The sequence below is a fragment of the Euleptes europaea genome, chromosome 9 (assembly GCF_029931775.1).
Source record: "Euleptes europaea isolate rEulEur1 chromosome 9, rEulEur1.hap1, whole genome shotgun sequence".
Lineage (NCBI taxonomy): Eukaryota > Metazoa > Chordata > Lepidosauria > Squamata > Sphaerodactylidae > Euleptes > Euleptes europaea.
In genome coordinates this window covers 39,521,503-39,538,027 of record NC_079320.1, presented here as the reverse complement: position 1 = coordinate 39,538,027, position 16,525 = coordinate 39,521,503, and the positions used below count along the sequence as shown (strand labels likewise).

Here is a 16,525-nt window from a genome sequence, read left to right as displayed (position 1 = left end):
GGAGGAGAGCTGGCCTAGGCGGCGAGCAGATTCGTCACGGGCAGAGAGGAGCGGGCTGCAGCAGAGGCAGGCAGGCAGGCAGGGCGCGGAGCCTGGATTGGCCGAGCCTGGCTCAGCCCCCGCCTCGGCCCTCCTCCTTGCGTGGAGCGGGCGGGACCGCTTGTCATTCTCTCCTTGGCTAGTAGCGGCTTGAGCCTTGGTGCGGCTGAACCTGCGGCGTCACTACCCCCCCTCCACACACACACACACAGAATGCCTTTTTGCAGGGTCGCTTGGCAGACCGTGGCGTCTCGCTTCAGCAGGGCGGCGCCCCTCCTTCGCGGACACGGTGAGTGAGGGGCGGTGGGTGCGCGCGCCGCCGCGCCAGGTGAGCCCTCGGCGGCAGGGGAAGCGCGCGGCCTGCGGCCGGACAAGGAGGAAGGGGGAGCGCCGGGCGCGGAGGTGCGCTGGCCTCGGTGGCCGCGCGCCGCCCGCGAGAGGAGACGTGAAGGTCACGAGCAGGGCCGCCGTTTTAAACCGATTCGTTTCTTGGGGAAAATGCAATTGACAATTTCTATATATATATTGACAATTGGCAATTGAATATCTATATCAAGAATAAGTGCCGCAACAATGCTATGGAAGATCATCCTGAGTTCTTCTGTTGTTTTAAGAACCCAAGTGTCTCCACATTCCTCAGTAATATCCCTATAATTACCTGTATCTAGATTAAGCTGCATTCCCCTTTTCATATATGCTTCTATAGGGTTAATCCATCCTGGTGTTTTAACTTCCCAACATCTTTTATATCTTTTCCAAATTTGTAACAAACTATTTCTAATAACATGAGAGTTGAAATCTCTATTTATTTTATCTTATATATATTATATTTAAATATTATATATTAATATATACTATAATATATATATATATATGCCAATATATACATATATAAAGATAAGTGCCACAACAATGCTATGGAAGATAATTATAACGTCTTATAAAAAGTTTTGTAGGAATGCATCAGGCTTTTGTTGTTGTTTTTCTACAAGACATCTGTTTTTGAACATTGGTTAGCAATGGCGGGCACAAGTCGTTGGCCTTGCCTAGGGCGCAAAAAAAGACTGGCACCGGCCTTGGTCATGAGGCTTAGGCAACGGCATGGAACGGAGCCTGGCCCGTGAAGGCGCTCCTTTGGGCTCCTTCACAGTATATTCCTGGTAGACACGGGGCCCTGGGAGTCCAGGCCTTCCCCCTAAACCATGTACCTTGAGGGGGGGGGGAGAAGCGAAACAACCCCCAGAGCTTCCCCTGTCCCTTTGGGTTTTCTTCCAGAGTTGTTTTGAATGAGGGCGTGACCTGGTCTCTGGAGGGGAAAATATGGGCTGACAGTTGCAACAAAAAAACCAAACAAACCTCATGTGGGCCCGAGGAAGCCTGCGTGCCCAGGCTGAGCAGCTGACACAAATTCACGCTGAAGGGTGAGAGAAGCAAGAATGTGGAAATAAAGGGCTGGCGGGTTTTTCCTTATTGTTTGGGCTCGTGAATAGAGCTGAGCTGGCACCCCCCACAAGTGCCCGGCATTCAGTTCAGTGAATTTATTCTACCACATTCTCCATTCAGAGTAATGAGGGATTTGGGGGAAGGGGGGGGGAGGACCGCCTGGAGTCTAAAAGGCTGGGTTCTGCCCTTGACATTGTGTTTATGTCTGCCTCAGTCTCTACCTCGGGTGGCATATCTTGGATAGAGGGTTGTGTTACCTGCCAGTGAACACATGAAACTACCTTATACTGAATCAGACCCTTGGTCCATCAAAGTCAGTATTGTCGACTCATACCAGCAGTGGCTCTCCGGGGTCTCAGGTAGAGGTCTTTCACATCACCTACTTGCCTAGACTCTGTAACTGGAGGTGCCTGGGATTGAACCTGGGACCTTGTGCATGCCAAGCAGATGCTCTACCACTGAGCCACAGCCCCTCCCCTGTTGTGGATGTTCTCTAGTATAGATGTGACTTGAAAAGGCATTAGACAGGTTCATAAAGTCCAGTAATGGCTGCAAGCCGTGGTGATTATGGGCAGTAGCTGCATCCAGTGGCCGTTAATCTCTGAATACTAGTGCTAGGAAGCAGCATCAGGGGAAGCCTAATCTCTCCAGTGGGGACCCAAAGCAGTTTATAGCCTCATTCTCTACTTCTCCCTGTTATTCTCAAAACAACAACCCTGTGAGGTAGGTCAAGCTGACAGTGACTGGCCTAAAGGTCCATGCCAGACTGGGGATTCAGACATGGGTTTCCCAGATCCTAGTCTGATACACTTAACTAGGTAACACTATGTAAAAGTGATTAATGTCTAACTCTTGAGATCAAGCATTAAAAATATGATAACATAATATCCCCATATTTACCTGAAAGGAAAATGACTCTGAATGTAAGACAATCCCACTTAACAATCAGTTACACTCATTTTTTTTTTTACATAACTGTAACTTGTTTGTGAATTTAAGATGGCCCCATCTTTTATTTGAAGGTACATGTGGTGGAAAAAAACTAGCTTTCTTTTCAGATAAATAGTGCATGTATTATTGTTTGAATTATTATATTTAGATTGTCAACCAAATAGTGTAGACATCTAATCTCATGGAGAAATCTGCTCTATAACTAAAAAACCTGATTCTGAAACATTCTTGGAATTTCAACAGTGTAGTTCTAAACAGAGTTACACCATTCTAAGCACATTTATTTAAATGGATTTAGCAGGGTATAATGCTGCTTATGATGGCAACAGTATGTGTCTTTAATTACGTAATGTTTTCACATGAGTAAAGAGAATGCTAAACACAAATTCTGAATTTTAACAATTGGTTTCCTAAGCAGATATGCATTCTGTAGTACAAAAGGCATGTGATACGGAATGCTGGGCATTCTGAAATTGCAAACATATATGTTTTAATAGTTTCTGCACAAAATTAAATGAATCTTCAGGCTTGCTTAGGAAATCTGTGAATTGGAATGTTAGATATGTGATTTCCATCAGTCTACTACAGCACAATTAAAATCTTCCTTAGTGTCTGGCTGTTGCACTGTGTCTAAACTTTGATAAAATATTGAGCTCCTCGCTACAAAGTATTGCAACTAATAATAACTCTGTGCCCTAAAGTAACAACATATGCATCTACTCAAAAATAAAGTTATGTAATCATCTTATCCTCAAAGCAGCAAGAAAATGATAGGCTTTGAAGCATGAAATATGCATGGGCAATTGTCTTTGAATTCCAAAATGAAAGATATCTTACAGATGTTTCTCTTTTTTTGAGAGCCAGCATGGTATAGTGATTAAGAGCGGTGAATGGTAATCTGTAGAACCAGATTAGATTCCCCACTCCTTCACATGCAGTCTGCTGGGTGACCTTGGGCTAGTCACAGTTCTCTCAGAACTCTCTGTTTCACCTACCTCACAGGGTACCTGTTGTGGGGGAAAGGTGATTGTAAGCTGCTTTGAGACTCCTTTCGATAGAGAAAAGTGGGGTATAAAAACCAACTCTTCTTCTTTTAGATTGCTATATTGGTTGTGATTCCCTCACAAGTGATATTCTGCGCTGGAGTAGAACTTTCCCTTGGGATTTATTTTCCCAATGCATGGCAATGTTTATGGTTTTTTGTGTGTGGTGGTAAAGATGATAAAACAGTGAATGTATTTTAAGTTATTAGCAGATGTAGCTTATTTTTGAAAAAAAAACCTTTATGAACATATGGCAATGTACTGTTATAAATATTAGTTTCGACATTATTCTCTCAAGTCAGCTATGTATTATGAACAAAGTTCCCAGTCTCATGCTGATTAAGTAAGGCCATGCAGAGGTATGGGACATTGTAAGGGAGAGCTGGCAGGCAAAGGAACTGGTGCTTATGCTGTCTACAGTGCTTGCTATTTTCCTTGAAGTGTTTTTCTTTCCTCTGGCCATTTTGCTCCTGTTCCCCCCACTCCTCGAAATAAACTTGGGGTGGGGGCAAAACAGCTGAAACAGGTGCAAGGGTGGGAGAGCAGGAGACCGAAGCCCAACACTTCTGCCCTGAAAACCGTTCTTTTCCATTATTCATCCAACCCAAAGTTTAGAACCTGTGTTTGCAGACACAATGGCTGCATTCAAAGTCCTAATTTTTACCCTACCATCAACGTGAGCATGGACCTGTCCATACAGCAAGTACGTTTTTTAGATATTACTGGGAAACTGTGAAGGGCACATAAGCAGAGACGCACTGACTGCCAAACATACATCAGAAATGCACTGACTGCCAAACATACTTCCAGCTACCACCGGAAACACATGAAACAATCTGTAGTCTACAGCCAACCATTATGTTACAAGTGTATTTGCTTTGATCCCTCCAACAGGAAATCTTTACCTGAAGGATTTGCAACAAACAATCTCAGGTTTACAATCCTCACCTAATGAAGTAAAGAAACAGACTTCAAGAACCAGATTGGTACCCAGAAAGAGTTTGCTACAAGACATATCCAAAGCAGATCACAGTGGAACACCACTGGTTGCCACTTATATCTCACAGTTCAATGCATCATCAGTGACATTCAGCCTCTCCTGGATAAGGATATTTCTCTTTCATGGGCCTTTGGGGGAAGGCCTGTACTCACTTACAGCTTCCCAACCTAAAACACCTTCTCAAGAATTGATGTAGCAGAGACAGAGACCCATGAACCAAATCCTGTGATAGATCTAGATTCAACTCTATTCTCATATGCACTCAAGCAATGCTAATTTGGAACCTAATAATATTAGCTATACCATCTTGGGCTCATCTGCTTGCTTCACGCAATTTCATATATGCCATCATGTAGCAAAAATGCCCTTCTAGTAGATACATTGGGCAAATGGATCAGTTCCTACTTCATAGAAAAAATGATATTTTAAAAAATTAATAGAATATAAATTAATAGAATAGAATAAATGATATTTTAAAAATGATATTAAAAATCATAGAATTCAGAAACTTGTGGGAAAACATTTTAATCTTCCTGAACAAATTGTTGCAGATTTTCAAGTCACTGTTTTCCAATCAATCAACCCATCAATCAATCAAAGATTTTAAAGAAAGAATATAACATGAAAGTGTTGAATTAGACCTTATCATAAGATTGAACATCACACAGCATCCAGGTTTAAAAGAAGACTTGGGTTTCCTAACTCACTATGGTTGGTAACAGTTCAGCATAACCCACCCTTTAGAGATGTTAATGAGTTCTCATGTTATAATTATCATGTTATAATTAAACATGAGTTATCATGTTATAATTATATTATTATGCTGTATCACACTGTATTCCTTTTCTGACACTTCACACTGCAATGTACAAAGGTAGGTACTTGGTTCAACTAGAGTTTGTTTTCTACCCACGAGCTGGGATTCTAAACCATAGTTTTACATTCTGGTCTAGAATTCTGAGGACTAATTCCAGCTAACCTGAGTGCCTTCATTTGTACATTGTTGGTAACCAAAGTTTGTTTTTAAACAGGATTGCAGACACTACAGCATATAAACTGGGTATGTGTACAGTGTTGATTTAAGGTGATGCCTGACTTCAGCCAGTATGTAGTTCTAGCATCAGCCTTTTTAAAAAAATCTTTGCATCTTTTATTTTGTGCAGGTCTGCGCAGTTAATAACCACTTTGCTTATTAAATAGCATATTCATTTGTCTATATTATTTCATTGGTAGCATTTTGACTGTACAGAGTTCATTTCTTAGAATGATGTTCAATTTTTTTTAGTACCTTTCCGCCAAATGTCATCTGGAAATGTTCCTGGATCTTCTGGGGAGAATTTGATTTACTATCTGTTTGTTGTTGGTGCTGCTAGTGCCGCTAGTTTTTATGTGAGTACCTGATTTATTTTTCACATACTTTTATACTTTCCACAAGTCTTGAAATCATATCAACAGAACTCTCTGTGAATTTTATTGCGATGCTAGGATTTTCTTTTAACTTCTTATAGTTTCAGGCATTGAGTTGATGGCAATGAGAATAATTTGTTCTGACAATCGTTTTTGAAAGTCTCTAAACTACATAAATTCTTAGACAATAAACATCTGAGGCTGTAATCAACAGGGGAGAAAAGGGAGGTGGGATAATGACTCGTACTTCTTTATCACTATATTTATTTGATCCCTGACCTAGATAACCCAGACTAACCCGATCTCATCAGATCTTGGAAACTAAGTAGGGTGTAGGCCCTAGTTAAAATTTGGACAGGAGACCGCCAAGAAAATCCAGGGTCGTTATGTAAAGGCAGGCAATGGCAAACCACATCTAAACATCTCTTGCATTGAAAACCCTACAGTGTTACCATAAGTCAGCTGTGATTTGGCAGCAATTCCCCCCACCACATTTATTTATTTAAAATACTTACAGCCTATCTTTCAGCTAAATAGCATTCAAGGTGGCTTGTAATACAGAAATATCAAATGGTATTTGTGTCTGACACTGAAGGAATTGGTATGTTCTACTTTTAGAGTGTCAACTTGATTTATGATCAGACTTAGACATATCCTAATTGTTAAGAATGGTTGCATTGGAGCAGGTTTTGGTATAATCCTGGATCAGAGTCAAAGCTTGGATATAAGTTTAAAAGTATGATTTACAGTGGTGTGATTTTTTTTAAGTAGACATCCAAGCTTTTGTTTGAAATGAATGTGAGTTTAGAAATAACAGAACTTTGCACAGATTTCTCCTTTATAGGAAATGTTTATTGTTTTCAGTGAAGACAGAATCTGAAAGCAAAAGGCAGTCTTATCAGCAGACAAACTCAATGAAGGTCTTGAGATGTTCATCCTTTAGAATGATTCTAAAGTTATTCTGCTTTCAGATGCAATGGGCAAGCTCAGTGTACTCTGAACATGGGTGAGAGGTGGAGACAGGAGGATGCCTATCATTGAGCAGTGGAAGTTATTTAACAATAACTCATCAGTCCTGATTGGCTGGTTAGTCGCGTGGACTGGTAGAACAAAAAGCAAAGGGTCTGAAATGATGGATCTGGTGAAATTAGTTTTGAATTGACAGTTCCAGGACCCAGTTCCACTTTGAGTACAGTGGTCAAATTAAGGAAGATAATGGATATCTGTTCATCTTTAAAAGCTAATTTACAGCTGCACAGGATCCCAGTTCAGATTGGGCTATGGGGGAGGTATAAGGGGATTTCACTTATCTACCATCTCACATGTTTTATGTGTCAAAATCCCCTCTCCCGTGCTGCTGTTAGACTTATAAAGTTTAAAAAAAGACGGGTGCCTAGTTTGACCTTAATTACAGGGTTGTATCCCCGGAAGTGGCCCGATTTATGCTGGCTGTGATTTCCCAACCCATCATTCCTAAGATGGAAATTAATTTACAGAGTTTACTAAAATCACCAATGGATTTCCCCCTCCATAGTAAATGAATTCTGTAAAAGATGCACTGAACTTCCTACTAGTTAGAGAAGGAACATTTTTTTTTTTAAAAAAAACTTTTTTAAAGAACAGATATGATAATGAAAAAAAAGAGGACTGTAAATTTGGCCGTTACACAGGCTAATAAATAACATATGCTATGGCCAAGAAGCAACATTTCAATAAAATTTTACTGTGTACTGGCTTAATGTTCCTTCAAATTTATATATTTTTGACATTCCCCCCTACGTTTGACAGTGTGTTTATACTCCATTTCTTCCAACTAGTACCTAGTGAAGCAATGAGTAAATGAAGAGCATTAATTAAATCATTTTAGTCAGACTTTATGAATTGCTTGGGCTGTAATGCTCAGCACATAGTTGGAAATAACTTCCATTGAGTCAGCACAAGAGTTTTACTAGTGAGCGTTGAAGAATGATGTTGGTTCAACAATTTTTATTGCTGTTGTAAGTTATGAAAGTGACACTGGTAGTTTAAATGTTATCCCAAACATAAGCTATATATATATATATCCTGAAAGCCATAACAATTAACATTTTATGTGTTTAAGAAAATAGCAAACAGAATATAAAAAGTAGTATTACGATTGCCCTAACCTTGCCCTTGACATGATGAAAAAAATGTAAAAGGCTGTTCTTCATACAGCAGAAAGCAGTTTTTCTTAAACTTCCGCTTTAGTCCTTTATAGTAGATTCCCAGTTGGTATGAGGTGAAGGTTAATAGAACTTAAAAGGACAGGGCATTTATTCTCCAGGCCAGTTGGTCAACCTAGTTACATAGGAGGTCTCTGATTGGATTACCCAGTATTCTCATTTTAAATCAGCTGTGGAGGGCTCAGACTGGAGCAGAAACACTGGGAGAGGGAGTGTTTAACCCTTCCTTCTATGCCATTTTCACTGTCTCTGAACTATTAGCTCAGTGGAGCAAAAATATAGTATTTTCTCCCCAAAGTGCAAACAACAGTTTATAGGTAGTTATGGAGGGATTTAACCCTGACCTGGATGGCCCAGGCTAGCCTGATCTCGTCAGATCTCAGAAGCTAAGCAGGGTCAGCCCTGGTTAGTATTTGGGTGGGAGACCACCAAGGAATACCAGGGTTGCTGTGCAGAGGAAGGCACTGGCAAACCACCTCTGGTAGTCTCTTGCCATGAAAACCCCAAAAGGGGTCACCATAAGTCGGCTGCAACTTGACAGCACTTTACACACACATACATGGAGGGATTTAAACTGAGAAAATCTTCTCCAGCACTATAGCTTTAATAAAATTTAGAATTCGCTTCAGCAGATTAAAGTTAAAATGTTGGGAAGTTAATTGATGGATCTCATACCTAGTAGGTAGATTGATCTCGACTACTGTTTAGAGATCCTCTCTACTACTGTTTAGAAGGAAATCTATCTCCCCCCCCCCGCCCCCGCATCAGACAAACAGATGCTGAAATGTGGGAGACTGGGAAGTGATTTCCAATGTTGTATGAGGCGCGTTAGTGGTTAAAAAAGAGAGAGAAAATTCCTTGCTATTCTACCTAGATGTTGTGACTTTAACTTGTTGCAGTAGTTTCTTGTATTTTAATATTCTAATTTGCTGGTTTCTAGGATTTTTTAATTGTTTTTCTTTTCAATTTTGAAATTAAAATCACCACCAGACATAAGACACATAAAATTATCCATAAAACAAAAACAGACCTTTAAAAAGCTGACACGATAGAAACCCTTAATTTAAAGCCTGGGTAGAGAGATGTGGTTTAGGCAAGCCTCAAAGGGAGGCATTCCAAAAGTGAGGTGCCACTACAGAAAATGCCCTGCCTCTGGTCACCACCCCCTTCACGCATGAAGGTGGGGACAGAGAGCAAGGCTTGAGAGGCAGATGTTAACAGGTGGGCTGGATACTATGAGTGGAGGCAGTCCTTTCAGGTTGATTGTGTATTGCCTCAGACATTTTTTTTTTTTTTTAGTGGCGAGGCAAATCTTATTTACTTTAGTATTTATAAATCACAGTACATCTGCAGCAATACTTGTGTGGTTTTCCTAAGGGGCTTGTTAGATCCTAGCCTTGGTTCATGGAGGTGAGAGCTGTTATATAATCTATTTTTAGGCGTACAAAACTGTCACTTCAGATAAAACCAGGTACAATGAACGTATTGAAGAAATTCAACGAAGAAATACAGCAGAATGGAAACCAAAGCCCTGGCCTCCTCAGTGTAAGTCCAGTATTTATTAATTTCTACATGTATTCTAACTGTTAAACTTCAGTCATTATTTTAAATTGCAATAGCTAGGCCAAAAAGAGGGAGGGACAATCACCTATCCTGAACACATGAACATATGAAGCTGTCTTATACTGAATCAGACCCTTGGTCCATCAAAGTCAGTATTGTCTACTCAGACCGGCAGCAGCTTTCCAGGGTCTCAGGCAGAGAGGTCTTTCACATCACCTTCCTGCCTGGTCCCTTTAACTGGAGATGCCGGGGGTTGAACCTGGGACCTTCTGCATGCCAAGCAGATGCTCTACAAATTGAGCTATAGCCCTCTCCAAATCCTGGTGATTTGGAGGGGGTGGCCTAGGAAGGGCAGGGTTTGGGATGGGGAGGGATCTTAGCAGGGATGTGATGCCATAGCGTGCACGCTCTGATGCTGTCATTTCCTCCAGGGAACTGATCCTTGTAGTCTGGAGATCAGTTGTAATTCCAGGAGATCGGAGGTTGGCAACTCTAAGGGCCTCTTGATGAAATTCTGGCCAAGTGTTTTGGAAAAGATAGTAGTTCTTATTTACTCCTCTTGAGTTATGAAGATATTTAGGTGGGTTTTTTTTCTTGCTTTGCCAGATCATTCTTTTGAGTCTACAGCAAACAGTCCTCAGTGAAGTAGTTAACTTCATTTAAATATACATATATATTCATTAGATTTAATGAAGACAGAACTCACTGATTTACAAATTAGCAAAAAAGTTTATTAACTGCTGAATGATGAAGGACTAATTAAACATGTGTAAATACCTAATGCAACCAAAACCAGTTTGTGCTTTCAGTGAGAGAAGATTATAGTTCCACTCAGTCAGCATTTTCATGGCTCCGGCACTGTCAGAAAACACAAAACTGTGCCCTGCTGAGGTATTTAAGGTGGGGGAGTACATTCCACATATGATATCCAGTGAATAGTTCACTACTGCTTAAATCTGAGCAGAGCTGATTTTTCAGAAGCCCCCCACAAGTGTGTCTCTTTCAATAAATAAAGTTTTTTTAATATTTAAGATTTACACACATAATAATAGCCACTGTGAAGTAACAAAGAAGGCATATAGGTAGTGCTCATTTTGAGTGTAAAGAGATATACTTAAACATTTTTAAGGCTATGATAAATGTATTACCATAAGTTTATGAACTTAGATGAATAATCAGTGTTTTCCCTGTTGTGAATTGTATAGTTTATTTATTACTACTTTGAAGAAGGAAAGAATGAAGGAAGGTACATTATGGTTTTCTGAGGGTTCTCATTTAAATTGATGTGTCTTGTATTACACTAAAATGGATTCATAAGGTAACAGTTTTGCTTCCTTGAAGCTGCTGGAAATAGTGAGTTCTTCAGTAAATATTGGTAAGGGGCAGTTCTGATTTTCTCATTTAGGTTATAAATTAAATTTTCCTCCTGAAATGTAAACCTTTAGTTGGTTTTAAATTGCTGCTTTAAATATTTGAGTTTAATCACACTGTCTATCTGCATTCCTCTCTAATGTTTCCAGCTGTAGTCCTGAAACTACTTGAGCAGACAGTTACAGTGAGCTGTGCCCTGTGCAGTTGCTTTAGAGTGCTTGAGCTGGAAAGGCAGGGTAAAAAATAAAATAAAAAATGAATTAATTGCTTCAAGGCTTATACCTTGTTTCATGTAGCTTATCATGCCAGTTCCCCCTTTTTTAGTGCAATCCTAAACACAGGAGCCCCGTGGCGCAGAGTGGTAAGCTGCAGTAATGCAGCCCAAAGCTCTGCTCGTGACCTGAGTTCGATCCCGACGGAAGTTGGTTTCAGGTAGCTGGCTCAAGGTTGACTCAGCCTTCCATCCTTCCGAGGTCAGTCAAATGAGTACCCAGCTTGCTGGGGGTAAAGGGAAGATGACTGGGGAAGGCACTGGCAAACCACCCCATAAACAAAGTCTGCCTAGAAAATGTCAGGATGTGACATTACCCCATGGGTCAAGAATGACCCGGTGCTTGCACAGGGGACATTTACCTTTACTTTTTAAAACACAGTTACATCTTTCTAAATAAATCCGTTGAAGTTAATGGGCTTAGAAGGATGTAACTCTGTCTAAGATTGCACTGTCAGAAATGTTACTGTAAACTTTCAGATGTTATTTGAAGTCAGTACACCTGCAGTCTACAGATTTGTGAGCTTACATCCTTGGAATTAAGCTCCACTGAACTTAGTGGAATGTACAAATAAACAAGTTTAGCTTCAAGTCATGTTGATTCCAATGGAATGTAGGAACAACTAACTTTGGGGCTGAGCCCAGGCACTACAAATTACTATATGGCTCTCTCACTCTTCATCCTCAAATGTCTTATGTTAGTGTTTCTTTTGTCTCCTTATCTAAATGCAATCAAATGCAAACTATCTCTTTTGTACTTTCCTTGTTTTGGATTTCTCTTCCCTTCTGTTTATAATTATGTGTAATAATACTTCTGGGCGTATTATTAATTCCAATGTTATCTACTGTTTTTTCTCCTCCTGTCTGTGTGTCATTTCCCCTATGTGCTGTTTTTTTGAGAAGAGAATTGGGTTATGGTTTTCCTTGGGCCATTTTTCAGAAGTGACCTTGCTCCACCTTAACTGTGTTGCTCAGATCCTTTAAAAATGAAACTTACTCAGAAAATAAGAATTTCCATTGACCTCTTAAAATATTCCATATTTCAAATTCTCTTATAATCTAGAAAACCTATTAGATTTAGTTGAAATGTTTTTTATTCTTAATATAAATCTTTTTTAGGTTTAAACCTAAGAACCACCCCATGGATTCCTTGTTGGCTGTGTTGTGAAACTTGCACATAGCCATGTAAATAACTTGACTTTTACACAGAGTCAATACCAGAGCTACGTGGTACAAAAAGTGCACGTGCAAAAACATCAGGGGGTATGCACCTGGAAGGTACCTCACTCCCATCGCACATGCGATACAGAATCCTTGTGTTGTTCCCCAACAAATATGAGGATTTTGTAATGTGCAGGTGGAGCCTGACCTCTACACAACACTATGAACATGGTAGAAGGGGGGGGGGGGAATCAGTTAAATGTCAGTAGAAACATCCGGTAAAATGTGTTTATAATAAATGTTAAATTAATTTTCAGAATAATTAGTTTTTATTATTTTCTGAGTGATTTCATGTCATTCTACTTTCCATTCTCTTTCCTAAACGTATTTCTGGTTTCCTTTTTTCCCTGTCTTAATCTTTCTTGCATTGGAAAGGTTGCATTTAATCTTTCTAATTGTTCCTCTGCTTTTACATTTTCAGAATAAAGTACAAGGGAAATCTCTTTCCATACATGAGGAATAATTTTTAAAAGGACAGTTCATCATTGTGTACCTCGCAGCCAAACTTGAGAAAATCATCTGCGTGGGGGGATATTTTTGTCCCAACAATAATATCTTTGCAAGCCTAAAACATAACACTATTTAAGGCATCCTGCAGAAGATAACTTGGCATTCGTAAGGCACTGGCTGTTTTGGATGAATGCACTCGTAATTTGACTGTCCAATAAAGCATAATGAACACTGATCTTGCTTGTCAATCTGTTCTTTGTCCGAACAGGTTCATTCTCTTGAGAGGGACACAGTCAGGTATTGTGGCCTCAGATTTACAAGTATGCAGGCTGGACTTTTTAAAACAGCTGCATCTGTTCAAATGTTAAGAGCAAATTGCTGTACTAGTGCATGAGATTATGAACTGGTCTAAGCCAAAACAGCAATAACAGCCCCCACTGTTTTCACTGTTTAAAACTAATGATACTTCCCTTCCCTGTACACACTATTATGTTATTTGGAGGTCTAGTTCACATGATAGAACATGATGAATTTGTAACGGTTTTTGAGGACAGGGTCATTCTTTAACCTGACAGTGTCTCTTGTATGTTTTGTTTGTTTGTATTGCATGTGAATCACAAATTCCTTTCTTGCTTTGTCACCTGGGTAGGTTCTCTGAATGAATGTCAACTAACAAAGTTTGCGCTGCACTGTTTCCTCTGTATGGTATAGTGCCTGTTCTGTTTAATCTTCTTTTGCATGTCTTCTTCTCCAGAATATTTAAAATCCTTATTTGAAAATATGTTTCTTTCCATTTTGAGGCTGAAGTATTACATGCATTTCAGTGGGCTTCACTGTTTCTTGCAAAATGACCCAAGCAATCACATTTCACCGATTGGTTAGCTGGGCTCACAAATATATTTGTTTGATTTGTGATATTGTAGTGCAATATTTTCAATTATTATTTGCACTGAGTTGAATGCAAGAATTCCATTCTGCTGAGTGAGGAGTCTCTGTCCAGAAGACGGGCAGCTGATTTAGCAGAAAAGGAGTCCTTTGAATCTGTTGCACCTAAGTTGGCTAGCTCTTAATGTAAATGTAACCACATTCACTTCAAAGAAAGAGAATGGTATGTAGGTAGGACTGTACCCTCCAGTGGAGTGAATGGAGACTTCCTTGCATGCATGGGAGCTTGGGATGTAAAATGGTGCTTGTATAAGTATAAATACTCTTGATCCAGATGATAACGTGGCTTATTAGTCCCAAATACCTACAAACATCTTAATGTACAAATTTTAGTGTCTGTGCCTCAATGTCTGTTGATTTCATAATACAACTATAATAGGAATATGAGCTTATTTTTTTTCAGTGGAATAATTTCCATCTGTTCTTGTAATGACTGTATGCTTTAACTTCTGACAGTGCAATCCTAAACCACATTACATCCTTCTAATCCCTTTGACTTTAATGGACTTAGAAGGGTTAACTCTGTTTAGGAATGCACTGTGTAGTATGCCTCCATAAATCACATCCAATAATATAGCATGTTTCTGCTTATTGAGTTATGTGCTTCATAGTATTTTTTTTTTTGCTTCAAGCCATTCCATTATGGTAGTAACAAATTAGTTTTGTGAGAGTCTGACATAGTACTAGTAGTCATCTTAAAATAGCTTTGGCCAGTTGCTTCCACCATCTTTATTTGTCCTTACTGCATTGCATGCCATACTTCATGATTTCTCTGTTATATTAAATGAAGCCTTAGAGAATGATGAAACTGAAACAAAAGAAGTTACTGACACAAACGAAGAGGCAGAAGATGCAGCGGCAGAAGAGACTGAAGGAGTAATTGCTGGTGAATCTCGAGTCCAGAGTGAAGAGCATGCGGAATCTACAGAATCGGAGAAGGGAGAAGAATCACCTGTTGAGGAGGCAACCTCTGGTGTGCCAGGAGGAGAGCAGGATGCTACTGCCAACTCTGAGGCAACCCAGGATCAAGGTTAATGTTAGTAGAATTTCTGTTAACAGTTTTGTCTCCTACCACAGGAAGCACAACTCTGCTCCCAGTAAAATCCACAGTACTTCAATTCAATTCAATAACCTTTAATAGACATAGTACAAAAGACAGCTCATATAGATTCTCATGATCAAAAACAGATCACACAAATCCCTGACGAACAAACCAGGGCCCTCCACAGTACTTCAAATGGAATCATGTTGCATGATAAAACTTTAATTTTCATTTAAATGCTCTTGAGATTTCACTTCAGTAGTAGCGTTAATGCTTCGTCATCTGGTGTTCTCCCATTTATGCAAGAGAGCTTTGAGGTTTGTCCAGAAGAAAAAGCAAACGTAATATAAGTTAACCATCTCCCACAAATGCATGATACGATTCCTCTCCCCAGCATGTAAGATGGCTAAAATACTAATATTTTAGCTCATTAGAGAGAGAACTGCTCAAATATCTGTAGCATGTGGCTGCATCTCACCCCCCCCCACACACACACTTTTCTGAAGGAAAAATAATAATTTGGCATTCACTTTTATTTTGTGGATGAAGAAAAAGGGTAACATTTTTTATTTCCTTTCAATTAGTCAGGCCACATGCTTTGAAAAGAGATGAGGAAATAATCTGTGACAGCCCTAAAAAACAACAACAACAAGCCATGCTAAAATAATCTTGGTGGCTGTGATCCAGCAAGTGACTAAATGTAAACACGGCTTGGGATCTATCTTGTCGTTTGCTAAGGGTCATCCTGTGGTTAGGTTTTTCATCTTCCATTACTGACAGTGGAGGCTGGCACTCTACAGCGTTGATTAGAGGCAATATTTTCAAGATTAAGCTGATAAACTAAATAAACAAAACCTAGATCTTTTTTTCGACTTTATTAAGGAGTCCCCAGTAATATCACAGGTTACTCTCTGAACTGTAAACTAAATTGCTTTTGATATTAAGTAAACTGTAACATAAATTCTGATTCTCTACTATCTGTAACAATTATATTTAAAAATATATTAGTTTTATGCACTTTCTAGGGAAAAAAAGAGTATCATTTACCCATCGGTATTTTAAGCTTTAATAAAACGTTTAGAATCAAGTGGGTTTTTTCTGTTTAAGACAGAGGGAATTTTGTGCATTGATGTCTACTTTTTTTTTCTAGTAGGCCTAGAGGTATTGTGAAGAGGAAATAACACTTTTGATTCATGACATATTTTTTTATTAAAACCAAAGGGTTTTGAGTTATTTTGAAAAATAAAACAAAACCAAATTTACCGGCACTGTATTAAAAAGCCAAGTAACTCTCAGCAGTTGATAATTTGAAACCATTATTTTAGATAAGTTTCATTAAATCTGGCAATAAATCTCCTCTCCAGAATCTCAGGAAGAGTTTTTTTCATAGTCACGGTACCTGAAACACTGATAGCTGAACATGCCAAAGATGGAATCTGGGCCCCTCTATGTTCAAAACATGTGTTCTGCCATTGAGGTGTAACTTTTTCCTTGCTCCACAAAAGTTCAGTGTTCACACGAAGCTCCTACACAAGCAAAGTCTTCCTATTTAATTCACTCTCCTGAGATGGCTCT

The 16,525-nt window shown here is 39.4% G+C and overlaps 1 protein-coding gene across 1 annotated transcript; it reads left to right on the top strand.

Annotated features, from left to right (window-relative positions):
• Nucleotides 1-252: 252 nt before the first annotated feature.
• On the top strand, nucleotides 253-15,011 carry MGARP (mitochondria localized glutamic acid rich protein). The gene is made up of 4 exons (XM_056855835.1): nucleotides 253-328; nucleotides 5,762-5,865; nucleotides 9,527-9,632; nucleotides 14,699-15,011. The coding sequence occupies exons 1-4, from the start codon at nucleotides 253-255 to the stop codon at nucleotides 14,941-14,943; spliced, it is 531 nt and encodes a 176-aa protein (XP_056711813.1). The 3' UTR covers nucleotides 14,944-15,011.
• Nucleotides 15,012-16,525: the final 1,514 nt, after the last annotated feature.

Bases quoted from the DNA above. Each gene is read 5' to 3' on its own strand.
- MGARP (XM_056855835.1), top strand. From the start codon at position 253: ATGCCTTTTTGCAGGGTCGCTTGGCAGACCGTGGCGTCTCGCTTCAGC. The intron at 5,866-9,526 runs GTGAGTACCTGA...ATCTATTTTTAG, and splicing joins CTAGTGCCGCTAGTTTTTAT to GCGTACAAAACTGTCACTTC. The intron at 9,633-14,698 runs GTAAGTCCAGTA...TATTAAATGAAG, and splicing joins AAAGCCCTGGCCTCCTCAGT to CCTTAGAGAATGATGAAACT.